This window comes from Channa argus, chromosome 3 (assembly GCF_033026475.1).
Source record: "Channa argus isolate prfri chromosome 3, Channa argus male v1.0, whole genome shotgun sequence".
NCBI classification, from domain to species: domain Eukaryota; kingdom Metazoa; phylum Chordata; class Actinopteri; order Anabantiformes; family Channidae; genus Channa; species Channa argus.
In genome coordinates, this window is record NC_090199.1 from 1760307 (window position 1) to 1778787 (window position 18481).

General features: G+C 42.4%; 1 protein-coding gene across 2 annotated transcripts; it reads right to left on the minus strand.

Annotated features, from left to right (window-relative positions):
* Positions 1-1496: 1496 nt before the first annotated feature.
* On the minus strand, positions 1497-17755 carry vps54 (VPS54 subunit of GARP complex). 2 transcript variants are annotated; one of them, XM_067499487.1, is made up of 24 exons: positions 17619-17755; positions 13727-13893; positions 13212-13453; positions 11209-11293; positions 10907-10941; positions 10507-10638; positions 9623-10008; positions 8908-9034; positions 8384-8413; positions 7507-7614; positions 7338-7393; positions 6729-6825; positions 6294-6595; positions 5392-5521; positions 4722-4903; positions 4255-4367; positions 4102-4165; positions 3874-3979; positions 3690-3777; positions 3488-3609; positions 3279-3359; positions 2612-2719; positions 2358-2452; positions 1497-1754 (listed from the first exon to the last, which is right to left on the minus strand). In XM_067499487.1, exons 2-24 carry the CDS (start codon positions 13866-13868, stop codon positions 1649-1651), a joined length of 2937 nt encoding a protein of 978 aa, XP_067355588.1. In that variant the 5' UTR covers positions 13869-13893; positions 17619-17755; the 3' UTR covers positions 1497-1648. The 2 variants fall into 2 exon arrangements, with proteins under 2 accessions (XP_067355588.1, XP_067355589.1); XM_067499488.1 differs by lacking the exon at positions 8384-8413.
* Between the last annotated feature and the right edge of the window lie 726 nt (positions 17756-18481).

Here is an 18481-nt window from a genome sequence, read left to right on the forward strand (position 1 = left end):
ATCAAGCCTCCGACTGTCCAGCAGCAGCAATCTGATCCCATTTGGTCTTTGCTTCGGTAAAACAGCCTCACAGCCTGTAGTGTTCATGTTTTTGCAGTGACTGAGGTGAGTTTGTGTTTAAAGTGATGCGACCGCAGCTGCACAGATGTGGTGTTTTGAGCTCAGAGTGACTGAACGTCACGCAGGAACAGGAAATCTGATCAGCTGTATTTGTGGGAACAAGGAGAGAACTGCCAACACCTGCACAGGTGGTTGCCGCTACACAACACCTGGTTGTTAAGTTCAAAACTTCAATTACTCCACTCTGTGCTCTGTGCGATCCAACTCTGGTCACACAGGTTTCTGAAGCAGGTTCTCAAATTATCACAGACTTCTAGTTGTCCAGGTTCGCTGCACAACGGTGAGTAATTTTCTCCGGTGGTGCAAGTACAGGGCCTGTTTTAAGAACCACTAGTGGTCATGGTTTGAGGAGCCTGGTAAAAGCAGGGCTAGACTGACATCTGTATCTTAGATGTAAAAAATAGAACATGTCAACTTAGACATTTTATAATATGTTCCGCTTGGGAGATTTTATTCAGGACAAATGGAGACTGAGGCAAAAAGCGGATTAAATAAAGTAAAAATAAGTGATTCTGATTTTCTCCCGACCTAAAACAGATTTGATAAAGTTAAGTAACAAATCAGATTTTCGGTTCCGTTCAGTGTCGTTTCAGAGGAAACGAAAGACTCATGCAGGTTCGATAAAGCTACAGTAGAAAAGTCAGCAGCTGATATTCATGCTTCATGTTCTGCACTCAAGCTCTCAGTTATTAGTCATGTATAAAAATTGACTTTGACTCTGGATTCAGTGATCACAGAGCTGAAGGACAAACTCAATGCATGATTGGACTGAACAGGGGGAAAGAAACAAAAACATGCAACTGAAGAGTTGATTTCCCAAAGTCCAAACTGTTTTACTTTGGTATCGACAGGATGTATCTGAGAGTTGTGATGCGGTCACAGTCTGGATGTTGGTTGCTGTAAATATTCAGGTAATCAACTGATCAGTGGCACAGTTCTCTCAGCTCCTGCTCCCACAGGGTTCCTCTGGGTCTCAGTCTGGGTTTCCAGGACTCCAGGCGTCGGCCGAACACAAGCCATTAGCAGAATGAGAAGAACCACTGTTGATTCCTTCAGGAGCAGGAACAAAGATGCGTTTTTCTTAACCTTTAAACCAGCGACAGGAAAATTCAGCTTTAGTGTGCGTTACGGTAAAAATCCCTTCAGCTCCAATGTCACGGCCTGATGGAGACAAAGTTGCCACAGTATCGAATGTTTGACAGAAAAATAAATTACCCCACAATTTCTTTATCTTCACCCTCTGCTCCCACTAAAACTGTCCCTAATAATTTACTAGTATTTCTGCTGAATTGCACACAGTGAGATGAGGTGGCAGCCATTTTTAAGGAGGCCCTGGGTGTTACTCGCTAAAGTCTTAAGGTGGAGCTGTTCAGGAAGCCCCGTTTTACTGCTGCTCTCCTCCACGACTGGTGTTTTTGGTCCTTGCGGGCCTCCTCTGCTGTCAGCCGGCTGCCGTCGGCACTCGTGGTCGGCCCCTCCGTCACAGAGTCAGGTCGGTCGGTCCCGGACATCTGGACTCCATCGTCCATCACCTCTTCTGCTCCCAGATCTCGACCATGTTCAGGTCGAGCCGCTCGAGGCTTTTTAGCGCCTGCACGTTCTCCGTGTAGAAGGCGACATCCACCACCACCAGCCTGCAGCAGGAAACGGGCACATTTAGACTCAAACTACACAGCTGCTGTTCCTGAAGCACAGGGAGGTAAATGTGGTCTGGAAGTAACAAACAAAGGTTTGACCAGAGTAGTTTTAAGGTAGATGTTCATGGTTTAAACTTTTAATGGGATGTGGATTCATCAGTCAAGTTACCAGGACGTATCGACCCGTATTCAACTTTCTGGCCACTTTTCACACATTAACAATAATTACACTGCAGCATAAATCGTATGTGGCCGTGCTGCATCAGAGCTAAGAATAGTTTAAGTACCAGATGGAAAATGCAGTGACACCCCAATAAAACCTCATTTTATTATCCCAGATTCTAAAAAATGAAGTGATATCAGTGATAGTTTATGCTCATAAATTCCAACTCATATGTTGGTGTTTCACAGCTCACAGGGAAACAGAAACTGAACTTGGAGCAAAGATGAAAATTGTTTAACAGTAAGACAACATGCATAGTGGGTAGTTATTTGTGTTTGCCTTCCACATCCCATTACAGCATATTGTCGTGTGTGTGTGTGTGTGTGTGTGTGTGTGTGTGTGTGTGTGTGTGTGTGTGTGTGTGTGTGTGTGTGTACCCGTTCTGTGGCCCTCCGTCGTTTACGACCCCGAGTCGAGCCAGCTGCCTCTTCAAGTGGATCTTAAAACCGGTGTTGATCCTCAGAAACAGCATCTGCAGAGAAAACCAAGGTTGGACACATCTGATTGGTTGAGGCGTCTCACGTATTGGTCAGAAACTGAGGGCAGCGCAACGTGAAACTCTTTGAACTCAAGTAGCTGCATAATATATTACAGAGTCAGGTACATAAGTATTTGGATTCAAGAGTCTCACCTGTGTCTGTTCTTCAGGTAGAAGTTCAGAAATGGCTTCGTGCATCTTCGCCATCTGCTTACAGACGTTCCTGAAACAGGGCGAGGGCATCGGAGCCTTCACCTCGTACTGAGGAAACATCATCATCATCATCAGCAGGAATCAAAGCCACTGCCCTGATTGTGTTTTTTCACATGATCTCAATTTCCATTAATCGTCTCAACATCAGCATTATAGCTGAGCTCCATTCACACAAAAGTCACCAATGTGATTGGGTCAGTAACCAGAGTTGGTGCTGTTATCAATGTAGGTATTGATGGACTGATGTTATGAATCTGGCAGTAACACATTTATTATTACATTTCTGCACTAATTCTCGTTACATATTTCATTTGTTGATCGTAATTGTTAAAATTTGTATTAAATGGTTTAAGAAACTAATTTTACGACGCTGATTTAAACTGCATTTGTCTTTTCTAAGGAGAACAAACAGCTGAAATGAAGTAGGCGAATAAAATTGTGAGGCTGATTATTTATGTCGAATGTGAAATAAATAAATGCTAAATAAAGTTTTACTGAACACATTACATGAACTGCAATAAAAGGCTGCAGCATGAACATCATGTGCTACACCACAGCAGCCTTACACACTTCTACAACAGAAAGTACTGCACAGTTCCATCCTTACCTTAGATAAAACCTTCTCAAACAGACTGTCCATGATGGCCACCAGTTTAGCAGAGATCTCTGCTATGTGGTCATTGTAGTCCTGCCAAGCAACAAACAGCCTCAGAAATGCTAAATGCAGCGTGTGAGACAGACTCTTCACTTACAGAAGAAATGTGAGAAATGTAAAGTGGCTGTGTGCAGATATGTTAAATGACTTCTGTGCGTTACCTTGGTGATGTGGTCGAAGTGTCTGAGGATGCTGAACTGTTTGGGCTGCAGTTTGCTCTCAAAATGAGCCCTGATGATGGGAATGTAGTGAACCACCAGCTGCAGGCAGCGGGAAGCCAATGCTAAAAACACAGACACACATTGTCATCACCTGGTTTTTTTGTGCTGAGTGATCAACTTCAGAGCTTCTTAGGGAACCTACCAAGGTTTTTGGTAGTGATGGTCTTGAGGCCGACAACCTGCAGAGCTCCGGCTCCCAGAACCAGCTGGCAGCTTCGCGAGTTGAAGTGCTGCAGAAACAGGGAAAAAGAACCTTTTATTTAGAAACACACAGTGTGTGAGGTTACTGAAGCTTAGGATTTATGCGTGTTTGTGTTGGTTCTGACCTTGAGCAAGTCTGAGAGACGCGTCAGCATGTCGGTCGCAATGGATGGAATGTCGCTCACACACTGACAATACTCCAAAAAGATCCGGATCAGGATCAGAACAGTCCTGAAAAGACAAAAAAAAAACAACTTCAAAAAAACTTCACAACATTTCATGTCCCCGCAAAAACATTTAGTTGATTTTGTTTTCAAAGTGATGATCCTGAATCTCCTGTGTGTGACACTTACCCTACAACGGCGTATTTTTGCCCGCTGACGAGCAGGAACTCGGCCGGCTTCCTGTCATCTGGACCTGCAGGAACACACCAAATGTTACAGCTTCAAAAAGGGAGAGTTTGGAGGAGAATCTTATCAGGAGACGTTCCTGGACTGTTGGGATACCTGGGGTTTTGCGTTCGGGTAGTGTTATTCGGCCATCAGCTATGGATTTGACCAGATCCTGAAACTCCGCAGGAACCTCTGCCTGTTTCCAGCGCTCGTTATCCAGAAGGAGGCTGCAGGAGAGGACATCATCAGGACACACAAACACAGCTGACACCATCACAGCAATTATGCCGTGTCACAATTTGGCCTTTGGAGTCAAAGTAAATCAGGACTGAAATTTTATGAAGGCTCCTTAACATCTAACACAAATAGGAAGTGGTAACGATGAGTCTGTGTTTGTGCTTAAAAGCAAACCAAGACCTGCTGCTTTAACCCAAGACAACAAAATCCTGACAGAGTCCTGCTCAGACTCCGTCTTCTAATGTCAACCTTGTGTGGCACAGATGCACAAACACATAACGTCACCACGGTCGAAACTCATAACACCATTGTATAGTTACCGTTAGGCTACAGCTGCAGCTTACCTGAGTTTGGTCTTGCGCTCCTCGTGGAAACGATGGACAAAGCGGTTGGCCTGGCTCTGCAGCGCCCCCCTCAGGGAGATGCTGTGGCGGCCGCAGAGCTCCTCCGTGTCCCTGACGAAACCCTCCACCGCCTGCGAGAGGCAGACAAACTCTGACGAGCTCAGACGCTCCAGAGATCCGTCCTGTGGGAGAAGAAGAGGAACATGGAATTCAGGGAAAATAGCAACTAATAGCACAGATCAATAGAATTAAAGTGAATTTTCTTAGTGTCACATCACAAAAGAAAAACCACAGTTTATGTTGCTGAACATATAGATAATGATATATATTATAACCACTCTGGAGAACTAATGAGCTGTGTCTCTAACCGTCTCTATAAAACAGGATATTTTTTATTATGCAGAAATACACTGGGATGGTCCATAAAATGCTGTTGCAGAATTTGTTGAAAACAACATAAAAGCAAATCAAAACTTCAGAAATTCTTCTTTTGTTGTGTAAGATACATAAAAGAAAACTCAATTTAGCTTTTAACCTGCTTAGAGACTGGCTCAAACAAATGGATTGCTGATTTCCACATGATACCAGACGTTGTGGGCTGTAAATTATTGCATTATGAATTATCTGACAAAGCCGAGCAGCTGCGTGTTGACGAGCCCGGGTGCTGTACCTTGGCTCTGGCTGTGAGGACTTTGACGCAGCGGTCGTGGCTGACGTCTGAGGCCGTGTACAACAGCTCCTGGATGTTGTTCATCACACGGTTCAGCTCGAGGTCACTGGGCATCATGTTATCACAGGATCTGAAGACACACACAAACACATATACACCGTCTGAGACGTTGGACACACCGGAAAACTACAATGAAAGATTCTGAATTAAGCAACAACTATTATTCTTCATACCCATTGTTTATGTGCTTTAATGTGGGCAGAGTGAGCTGTGTGTGGCCACTAACAACAGGGAAGCAAATTACAGGGTTTAATGTAACCTGTATGTGCCAATAGTGATACTGTGAAAAAGGAGAATAGATGTGAAAGCTTCATCAGAACACAGATCTTTGAATCTTTGACCACTTTATACACGTGTAAATCCAGAAAGGAAAACCCACCACCCACTAAAGGCCTGTTGTCCTAACACAACTTTTGTTGGGGGCAGGACATCTTTTTACAAACTTACAAACTTTCCTCAAACTGTGTTTCCATCTAAATTTTACCCCGGGGCTGTGGATGTAGCCCGGCCCCCCGTGCTACAGGAATAAAGCGCTTTATGATGCTTTTGTGGATATAATGATGCTTAAAAAAAAAGAACTGATGGTCACACTTTCGATATGTCATCAGGCTAATTAGTCTAATATTCAGTGGGCTTTGTTCCTGCTGTGAAGCTACAAATTATCTACTGGATTATCGAGTTGACTTTTACCCAAGAGAACGTTTCTGGATTGTAGTTCTTGACAAAGAAAAGGTCCTAAAACTTTCCAGTGGAAACTTTAGAATAAGTAATTACTGTGGTACAAACACTTTAAAAGGCAGATGGAAAAAAGAGAAAATTCAGAAGCGTCTACAGTGACGTACATGAAGCTCTGATCCCTGCTGATAGAGGACTCTGTGGTCCCAGGGGCCGAGTCGCTCCTGTAGGCCACCGCAGAGCTCTGATCCCGGACCACTGCCTGCTGCTGCTGGGCCTCATTCAGAGCGTCACTGATGAACAGACCCTCATGGGTGAGGTAGGCCAGCTCGGCCTCCCCACGCAGTACTGACGAGCCGGGAGAAGAGTCCTGACCCGGAGGCCCCGAGCGGGCATCCTCCAGGAGCCGGATTTTCCGGTTTGATTCCAGAACTTCCAGAACCACGTGTCCGATCACATTCAGTGTGGCCTGAAAGACAGACCAGAGAGCAGTGAACACTAGGACAGTTTAGGCACAAAAATACTGAGCGTGATGAGACCTGGCTTTAGTAGTTTCAGCTGAATGTGCAATAAATATTATGTTGGTGAAAAAGAATTTTTACCTTTATCCTCTGTAAGAACAGCAGAAAAGTCTCAAAGACAGTTTTCAGCAGATCAAACCACTGAGGGAACATCATCAGTCTCATCTGGTCCACCAGCCTTCAGATACACGCAGACATTTCATTAAATGTTAAAAACAGACACTTTGCTGTAAAGAAAAGAAACGTTCAGTATAAAGTGCAGTCAGTGATCAAATCGCACCTTTTATGAAAATAAGTTAGATAATGAAAGAACTTAGAAGCATGTTTTCCTAAAACCAACAGCCTTTTAACTTTTACAGTGCTGACATTTAATTACTAACGGAGCTGATCACTAGCAATTACAAAATTTCAATTGTTTGTAATTGTGTACACACACTGAGCATTTCGTCAGGCAACTCGTGTACATCTGCACAAAATCAGACTTAACTTCTGTCTCTAGCTCATTGTAGCTCACCTTTTTTTTAACTTTCCAGCATGATGGAAATGTAAAATAACCTGGATATAGTTTGGGTTATACTGCAATAATAATGCAAGTTTAAAAAAATGACAAAACAACAATCTCTGTTCTGGTCTGTTGCTAAACTCCCGGTGCACAATGTTACAGCACACTACAACCACGCTTCTACGTACTTGGTGACGACTTCAGTGTCAATTTCTTCCATGTGCAAAACACTTTCTGCCACACACTGCAAAACACAAATATGTCACATTTACTTTAGATTAGATGCTTACACACGTACATATCTGATGACTGATCTGATGTAGTTTCTAATGTGCACTCGCTGTCTGACAGCAGTACCTGAGTGACAATGGCCTTGGCAGCTAACTTCATCTCATCACCGTAAATGTCCAGAAAGTCCAGCTTCCTCTGCCGCAGCAGACCAAACACCAGCGACTCCAGGCGCTCCTGAACACACACACACACAGAAAAACAGAAGTCAGATTTGTGCTGCTCAAACTCATAAGAAAGTTATGTATAAAAAAAAAAAAAGAAAAAAAAAAAAAGAAAAGATTTTTTTCCCCACGAGCTGAGATCATCACCAAAAACAGTTCAATAATCAGTGACTCAGTGAGTTAGAGCTGGGCCGTGCTGACTAAACACACAGTGAAACTTATGGAGTGAAAGTATTTCACTATAATTATTAGAATGTACCGACTGTAACCATGAAAACAGCCCAACATTAAATCACATACAATGAATGTTGATTAAACTGATGATAAGCTGCTTCAAGTGCAAAACTATGCATCATGAAAAACCTCAGAATGTACAGAATCTACAGTGATACACACTTTTGTCTTGTTGAGATTCCGAAACCATTTCATTATTCATTTTTAACAGCGAGACACAGATGAGATTTTCTCAAATCACCGTGTAAATTGTGGCCCATCCCAAACTCCAAACAATCACACTGAAACTCTGTTGAGTGTTTGTTACTCTGTGTGGAGACTGGAGGTATTCATCATTTTGGTGCAACAGAAAGGTCAAAACCCGAATTATCCAACAGCCATTAACCCCACCCGCACACAACTCCAAGCACAATAAAACAAACACTCACAGAATTATTTCCCAACAACACTTGATCATAGATCCACATCCCAGTGATTTGTACAGTTGACATGATTTCCGAGATTTGATGTAATTTCTATGATTTAATATTTGTGTGTGTGTGCGTCACCTTCTCTGAGACAGCGTTAGTTTTTTGGACCTGTGATGGACACAGCATTCGTTAAATACACAACAAGTGACACGAGTGCCGTGAAGTGTCAGAGAAAACTGTTTAAAGATTTAAAGAAAGAAAACTGACAATTTACTCAACTCTCATTTTCCTTTGAAGCTTAAAAGAAGCCAAGTTACACAATCTCCCCTGATCTTACATGTTAATCCCATTCAAAAATCCATGGCTTTCCATTAAAATGACCACCCTGCTCACTTTCCTGTACAAGTCCTGACTGCAAACTTACTAGCTTGTACTTAACATTTACAGGTCAGTTTCATTAGGGCTGCACAGAGTCACACTGCTGGATTGGCACCAGGGCTGTTATCGCATATTTAACATAAAAGAAAAAACTATTAGTTTTGAAGTGTTTCTGTGAACTGAAAGTAAAAATTAAAAAAGATGCTTTGGGGAGAAAGTCCGCCGGTGGCTGTGTTAACGTGTTGGTCGTGTTTGAGGTGTGTGATGCCAGAGTTTGCTCAGACCTTCTCCAGGACCTGCGGCTCCTCCCTCAGGCTGCGGTTCAGGTCACTGCGTGCGTACATGCTGAAGTCTTCCACCATCATCTTGTCGATCAGCTTCTCCAGCTCACACAGCTGGGAGCCCAGATGTCTGAGTGACACAAACACACACAGTCAGACGTACGACACTGATGGTGTCTCTCATCTGTGATGCGGTTTGTCTGGTTATTCTGGCTATTTATTAACAGCATTAGTGGTTTGGTGTTTGATTTGTTTAGCAGTTTGATTCAGAGCACACTCATCACTGCAACGCTTTTCAAAGTCACACTTTTCTAAATAAACTCTTCAGCTGCTGGTATGTTCTGAATTCTGTCCCCATCTGTGTTCGAGGAATAAAAATAGACAAATAGAACTGTTGTAAACTAAAAATTGACTTGAAACATGTGTAAAAACTGATGAAGCTATGACCTGAGGTCAGTCACCTTTTCGTGTCTGCTCATTAGTGATGTGATCAGACAGCTCATTTTCTCTAAAGGCCCATCGTTTTTATCAAGCAGCGCTCTCATTGCCTCAGGTTTGCATTTTTGCTGCCTTTGCAGCACAAATGATTCGACATGCTGCACACTTGGGCTTTTGGTGTAGAATAGATGTTACGTTTTTGACAAGGTAACATCTGCCAACATATGATCAAATTCTTCTTCTCAAAACTTGCGCACCTACAGACGCCCTCCCTCCTCACCTGAAACTGTGGATTCCTTGCAGCTCCTGCTGCAGCACCTCCTTGGTGGTGGCAATAAGCTCCAGTGCTCCGACGAACTCTGAGGTGGAAAGTAGCAGCTGCACGGTGGGCTGCGTCTGATGCACCGCCGCCATCAGTTTCAGCTTGTTGTGCAACTTCACACAGTTGTTGCGTGTCAGAGCGGTGCGGAGGGCCCGAAGGGGGCCCTGGCACATGATGCGATCCATAGCAGCGGTCCGGCCCCGTAGGATGGACACAGCCCGCTGGGTCTCCTGCAGCTGGTCCTGCAGCTCGTGCTGTGAAGACATGGCGTGGAAAAAAGCCTCGGAGCGCAGCGAAATCTGCCGGGCGATGCTCACCTCCACCACATCCAGGTAGTGACTCAGCTGGATGGAAGCAGAGGCACAGAAAAGGTTGTTCACCTCAGCACATTTTTCCAGGAGAAAACAATCAAATATGTTTCACCCACTGATCACTGCTGTGTGGAAAGATAAACGTTTTGTTTTAGTTCTCTAAAATAAAGTCTTGGGTTTTTTTAGGATATTAGCTGTATTATTTATGGCATCGCTATAAAATAATTCCAACAACGCTGTTATTCAAGCTAACAATAAAAGGGGATTTTAATTACAACAATTGCACTATTACCTTACAGAGCTGACACAGTTAAATATCCACCTCTATTCCACTGAACTACAAGAGCCCTTAAACAAATACTTATTTCAAACTTAGACACTTGGTCATTTGTCCAGTGAACTGAAATTATTCATTTAGTAACTAAAGAAAGTGAGCATCAGTAACACACAGAGAATGTGAGCAGATAAAACACTCTCTGCAGCCACCAGCTCTCCATGATCAAAAGTCTCAAAATGTGTGGATGAGTTCACCTTCTCCTGCAGCAGTTTGGATGAGGCCATGTCTCTGCTGCTCTTCCCTCCTGCGCTGTTGAAGTGAGACCAGGGGAGGACAGTGTTGAAGGTGGCCGGGTCCTCGAGAGCAAAGTCAGGCTTCATGAAGATCTAAGCATTCAAACCACACACAAACAGGGACATCATGAGATGCTTCAAGGCAGCACAAATTAAAATCACACAATGGGTCTTAAATTTCACTGCCATGACTAGTTTAGAACAGTTTTTTCAGAGTCTATAATGCTAAATGCGATTGGATTAATGCACTAGTGAACATTCCATTAGGTGTCCGAATGCTTTTCACATCATACAAACAAACTGCTGAGCTGAAAATTTCACACTCGTCCAGGAGAAGCACAGAATAAGGTTAATTCATTACCTTGGGGACTTGTTCCAGTTCAGCTCTGGATTTGTCTGGAGGCAAGAAGAAAATATCTCAATAAGTCATTATTAATCAACTGCAGTTGACCTGATGATGCATGCTGAAATGATGATGCATGCTGAAACGTATTCTTTAAGTAACACACATGGAAACGTGCAGATAGACTTCCTTTGGCATGTCAGGGGCACGTGTTGCACATGTTGTGTGTTTTGAGTGTGTGTTCACTGGTCATTTTATGGAGTAAAGCAGATGCAGCAGTGAGAGTCCTGCACCAACAGCAGCTAGTTAATAATTCATACCGTGGTTTGTGGTGATACTGGAGATGGCATCCATGTCGTCTTTGTTCGGACAGATCGTCTTGCAGCGTTCGTGGATTCTTTCCCTCTAAAAATAAAACAAAAAGAATCCAGAGTTTGGGGATAAAATCGAACATTTATTACCACAGTAGCTGGACATGACACTAAAAAAACCATTACACAAGAAAATCATCTTGTGAATTTCTCTTTTATTGCCAAACAGCAGAGCAGTGCAGATTTTGGCCTGAGGGTGGCGCTACGAACAGAAAGGGCAGAGGACTATCTGACAACTGTGCTTGAGACTTTGATCCTGTCATGGTGTTCATCAATCACTCTTGTCAAAACTAAAAGAGGAAATTAAATCCAATCTACACTCAATTGACTCTGCTTCCTGGAACAGGAAGGTTTTGTAAGGTGACAGAATTTTACACACCTCAGTGAGGAAGTGTAAAAAAAAAAAACCCATCACACCCACACACTGCAGACTATGACCTGGTGGTTACTGTCCAATCAGTCAGTGGACCCTGAGTTTGCACATCTGTCAAGACTCGTGGCTATGTGGTTCCAAAGTGGTAGAATTACCTCCTAACTGAAGTCTGGTCAGAGTCATCTTCTGCTGCAGGCCAAGAACCGAGCTTTTCAGACCAAGTCTCAATCCGCGGCACAATATTAGGAAATTCAAAAGGCTTCTAAATGTAATGTCATGAAAGGGTTTTTAAAAAGCCAAGTTAAAAACTATCCTTCCATAGCTATGTGGACTGGAATGCAGGTCTAAGCAATAAATCGATTCAATAAGCTGCTGCATGAGCGAGTTTCAGATTTACCAGCTGACCAGACTTTGTAGTCTATAAAAAGGGAACAGTGAGAAAAAGCACATCAGAAAATGCACAGTTGACCCATTTCACATGAAGATGTAGTAGAAACTTTGTGTAAGGAAAAAATTAGGTTTCATAACACCGTGTAGGATCTGCAATAAACTGTTTCACTTCTATTGTTGACTGCAGCCACTGAACAGCAATTTTGGAAACAGCACAGCCTGCACAGTACAAACAGGGATCAAATTCCTTTTAAACTATTTTATTTTCTCTCCACTCGCTCATCAGTGGACTCACTAGACACAGTCCTCTTACGTAAGAACACATTTTCACTAAAATATGTCAATTTACATAAATATCACATTTTATGTAAATAGTACGTACATACACACGGTTTACTACGATGTTTCGTGCCACACAAAGTCTGGAGACACACAAATACTCTTTTTTTCTAGTTTTTTGTCCAGATGAATGTTGAATCTTTGTGTCCCAGGTTAAATTTTTACTGTCCCCGGGACACAGTTACTCTGGGGCTGCGACTTGCAGCCCAGCGACGCCAGTAATGTACATCAATATTTTCTCCAAACCTCACAAGCTGCCTAGAAATTATCACAGTGTATAAAAATAAAACTTCCAAGCGGGGAGAATAGTCTTTATAAGCACTTCCTGACATTTCTTCAATTTCTCTCTTCTTTTTCGGTTTGAGGGTATAAAAAAAAGAGGAAGTTGGACAAACTGTAAGAATTTTGGTTCTAAAAATAAAACCTGATTACAGTTGATCCATCACATCTCTGCAGAACTGCTTACAGTCAGACAGAAATGTGTTTTAAAATGTGAATAAACAAGATCATTTCTGATACACGGCTTTTTAAATTAATCTGTCAGTGTTTTAAATCCAGGTTTTAATGCATTTTGAATATGTTGATCAAAAAGCCTTTAGGATAAGACAGGATAAGATTTCATTAAAGTCTTTAGCTAATAGAAAGCTGTAGGAGCAAAATCTGCATAAACAGGATTCCTGACACACCCACAACAAGGAAACTTGAAGCTGAAAATACCAACAGACAGACGTAGAAGTAGAAAAAACTCCACCCTCCTCTACCAGCAGAAAGCAGTGATCAGTACATCAGGTCTACTGAGGTCTGAGCTGCAGTGAGTGAATCCGTCTGAAGGATTCAGTGTGGGCATTACCTGAGCCATCTCCTGCAGGTAGGGCCCGAAGTGTTCCCTGGTGATGTTGGGGAGGTAGAAGGAGGCCATCACTTCTGTCTCCGCAAAGTCCAGGCCCCACGTTTTCGTGAAGAAGTCCGACTCCCGCTTGGCGAGACGTGGGTCGTTCAGCGCAGCTGGGAGGTTGACCTTGGAGCTGTACACCGTCCACCTATCGTGCTCGGCCACCACAGACGGGCCGTCGCACAGGCCGCGCACCTCACCTGTAGAGTCACGAAAGCCAGCTGTTGAGTGACTTTCATGTAAAAACTGTAATGGCTGTATGAGCCTCACACAAAGACAAATAAGAAATAAGAGAGAAAAATAATCTGCAACAGTTACAATAATCATGTAAGTCACTGAAAAAAGACATTTGGCCTTTTTTTGCATCACTTTGAGCATTATTTTTTGTTTAATCAGTAAGTACAGCCTTCAAATTGACGATGGACAAAGACACTGAAGACTGCTGTTTGTTTTATTCAATTTCATTTTTTAACCTGTGGGCTCCTTAGGGCAGACGTCAGGCAGGGATCTGACAGACCGGCAGCGAGGAGAGGGATCCCGCTCCTTGTGGTAGAACCCATCTCGGCCCCCACCGCTGGGTCGAGGCAACGGGGAGGAGCTGTTGCTGGAGGCCATGGCATTGGGACTCCCTGGAGGCTAGCTACACACACACACACACACACACACACACACACACACACACACACACACACACACACACACACACACACACACACACACACACACACACACACACACACACACACACACACACACACACAAAATAAAAACCTGACATTAGATCCAGGAAAAAGGTAAAGGGCAAAGCTGTCGATGCATTTCTGTGTTTGTATTGGAGTTTCATTGACGCATTCTAATATTTTGTTTGGAACCTATTAGACACGAGCACCACCCGCCCACGTCACCCTTATGTGGATCCCCAGCAAACACTGCAGTCCTCCTGCTTCCTGAGCATCACAATCAACCAGGACCCCATCAGCTCTCTTACAAAGAAGGCCCAGAAGAGGATGTAAGTTCTGAGGCAGCTAATGAAGTTCAACCTGCCAAACTTCTACACTGCCAGCATTGAGTGCATCCTGAAGTGTCCATCTCTGTATGGCAAGCAGGTTTCAAGGGACATAGACCGGAGCAAACAGGCTCCCATCGTTTCAGGACCTGCACAGCTCCAGGAAACTAAAGCATTCAGGAGATTATGTCCAACCAATCCTGTCTGCTAGACAGATAAATGTTTCACCAAAGCTCCTCTGTGACTCTGTTCCATCAAATGATGGAACAGAGTCACAGAATCAATTGATCAAAACATCACATCACAAAAGCAGCTGTTTCCTATCTACTGCTGGCCTCATTACTAAGACCCAGTTCCCCCAACGATGCACTGGCTCCAAAGCCAAATACCATAGTGCCGAATTAATGCTACTCTTGGTGCTCTTTTCTTAGACTTCTTATGAATCTCAAAGCATAACTATATACTTTCCATATTTATGACTACTGCCAGTTCTGTGTCTTGTCTGTTTGTATATTATTGTACTTACCCGCACCGATTCACCAAGACTAATTCCTGGCATATGAAAACCTACTCAGCAAATAACCTATTTCTGAACTAGATTATTAAAAACATAAACCCCTAAATCATCCCCCCACCACCACTCAGCTCCAATGTTGTCCACTGTAGAGAGAGAAAAAAACAACAACACACTGACATGTTCCTCCATAATCATGAACACACAGTATATTTTGAGTGTCACACTCCTTGTCCAGCTGCCACAAATGCTCACCCCAGACACAAATGTGGATTAATCAACTTCTGGTAATAGTCCAATACAAATGCACTCATTTTCTAATTTTCACATCCAGCCATTGCAGTACATTTCTAAAACCTTTAAAATAAGTAACTTTTGTGAGGCATTTGTTTGAACACGCTGACAGAGGCACAATTTGTCTGAATCTTTCAGTTTTAGAGTGTCAGGAAGTAACACTTCTGCACAAAGTACAGGCGTATTTTATCTAAGTTTAACCACAGTTGTGTTTCAGTGACATGTCTCCAGCACCTGTACTGTTCAGTTTATCATGTTACAACTTCTGAGAATTGTGACACAGATCTTTAGTGGGTTTTGAGTCATTCAAGTAAGATACTATATAAAAATCCCCCACATATCTTCTCTTTAGCAAAATATGCATGATGTTTTCTTGTTATTCACAAATTTGTACATTATTTTTCACACTGCAGAAAGAATGAGGTCACAATAACAATTATGTCTGTTATGTACTACCTGTGATTAGGGCCTACACCTTTGGATAGATTACATAATAACTTATGAATGAACTAAAATAGTAAATCATCAGATATACTGATGACATCTGATGATATACTTCTCTTTACTCCTTGTGAACAGTTTGTACTGTAGTTTTCTACAGTTTTTGTTCGAATATCTCCTGAATCTGCTACTCATACTGATGAGTTTGTAAAAGGTGGTGAATTAATATCAACTCACATTTCACCATTAGTTGGTGATACAACTTCAACGTCACAGATGTTTTACCCCTGGTTTGATTGTGGATCACTTCCTAATGACATGAACATTATGTGAGATGCCATTACAGTTATAGTACAACCATATCCAGATACACCACCAAGCATTATTTTTAACTGTCTTCAACAAACTGTGCTGAGCTACTTCATTCGTTTTCTAACAAAAACTGTTAAAATAATATAAAGTATGCTTTAGAGGAAAGGATGTGTAACAGAACAAACACCAGAATAAACATGTAAAACAACAGAATCCAGCTCTTACATCTGGCCTGACTTCTTCTTTCCTAAAAATAAACACAATTACCTCATTTGTATTTTTGGACAGATGTGCTGGTTTGGAGAATTAAGTGCTGCAAATAGACACAAGATGAGGACCATCACAGATTAAAGTCACCATTATATGCTTTGTTTTATGGATGCGGGAACTTGAAAGTGTTGAACCTGGCCAAGAACTAACGAGCAGCCTGTCACATAATTCCTCCACTAGTTCGTTGTCTGTGGCCATGAAAAACAATTCAGCACACGATTCATAGAATCTACAAAGAACAGAAATGACCGCACCGTAATAATCATTCTCTAATCATAATTGCATCCCTTGTTGACACATTGCTGCATGGGCAACAGCTGAGTGATTTTCAGTTCTGCAACAACCATCAACTACCAGAATAAACGAATGTTCTTTAAAAGATAAAAATCAATCTTTCCATCTGTGTATTTTTTTCCAGTTGCACTAAATGTTAAGGTTCTGATGAATAATTTAAACCAATAGTAATATGTTTGAAAAAAGGGACATACATCAGTAATGAGTGGAACATTAGTTTGTCTAGTTGGTAGCATGGCTCATCAACTGTTACTTAAGGAAATTAAACTAGCTAGTCTACAGGATTTAAAAACACACTAGCGTTACTTATCACAGTTTCAGGCCCACAAACGTTTTTTCACATTAACTGTGGACATGAGCATAGCTGGAGCAGATTGAGAAAATGAGGCAGGAGCACAGACAAGTAAAACCTGCTCATACAAATACAGGTATGAATTCAGTCTTCCGTGTCACATTGAGACAAACCCAACAATATACACTTGCAGTTGATCAGTGTGTCTGTTTGGATGAGTTTGAGTTACACACTATGCAAACTTTGCCAATGGGTCTGTATTACTCGTACTTCCACTACTCTCCTGTCTAAAGCCTTTATTTAAGGAGCTTTTGGACATATTCATAGAGACGCTTGGACCAACACTGTTTTTAACAGACGCAGCCGAGTTCCTCACAACTGTTTGCCATGTCTAAAGTTCAGGGAGATTCATGGTGGCTCCCACACAAGCTACATGAGCGACATAAGTTGTTTTATCGCGTCTTAGAATTGCTGATCCAGTCACATTTCACGTTAAGATACTGTGGCTTAAATGTTCACTTACAAACAGGTTTGGTATTGTTGTCATGGCCTCTTATCAGGACGGGCAGCTGTGACAGAAGCTAGTCCTTAGCTTTAGCTTAGCTCCGGTGTATTTATTGACCCGCAGCTAATTGTTTAACGCTGGCTGTAAATCCGCTGAGCTGACAGCGAAGTCGACATGAAATTGTATCACAGGACACTCCGCTGAGCTGACAGCGAAGTCGACATGAAATTGTATCACAGGACACAGAAAAACTGTTGACTTTCGATGAGAGGACCAATAAGGCGCAGAATAACCGCGGCCTCTGCCAAAAGCTAGAGTTAGTTAGCGAGTCCAGCGGGCGTTCTTACACGTAGACGGCTACGCTAACAGGTTAGCCGGCCAGCTTGCTCAAACCCCGGGAGGTTTAGTGACTGCCGGGGGTTAAGCCGCCTCCTTACCTGTCGTATGAAGCGCAGCAGCCGGTGTTACTCCTCTTTACCATGACAGAAACACTGAAGGAACCGGGAGGAAAACAACAGCAGCGGACACCACCGGTATAGCAACCATCATGCATTGCAGTAGGCGGGACCGCGGCGTCTTCTTCGTGCTTTTCTTTTTGTTTAGATCTTCGACGCTCGCTGCTGCCCCCTATGCGCAGCGGCTGTGACCTGCATCTGTGAATCACACACACACAATCTGCCATCTACTGAGCAAACATGGTTACGGACGACCCCTCCCTCCTCTTACACAGGACCCCCGCATTGATGTACAAAGCATTTTCTCATTATTTTATATCTTTTATCACTTTCTGGTTGTTTATCTATTTATTGTTAAATTATACTGAGGGATATAAATCATTTTTATTAACACGTTAATATATATATTTATATAATTTTCAGTTTTATTATGATAATGTCTTTTGTGTTGTATTTGGTCATTTAGTATCTTTTTGTAGCAACGTCTTTGTGGTCATTTTGAAACTGTGTGTTTGTGTTATTTCTTGGTGGTTGAACTCTTAATATTGAAGAGAAAAGAAGTGGAAGTTTTGAACAAGTGGAATTTACTTCATGGGAACTCCCAATAAACTAATCCACACGAGGCTTTATTCACATGCCTATGTTGCAAAAATACAGCAACTCACTTACTTATGAAACCTTGCAAACGGGGCACTGAGAGTTACACTGTTCCCCAAAACATGTAAACATTTATGCAAATCTACTCAAATCAAAGCTGAGACCTGGTGATGAACTTTTTTTTTTTTTTTTTTTTTTTTTTAAATCAAACAATGCAACAGTCAGGTCTGCAGATTTATATCAGTATA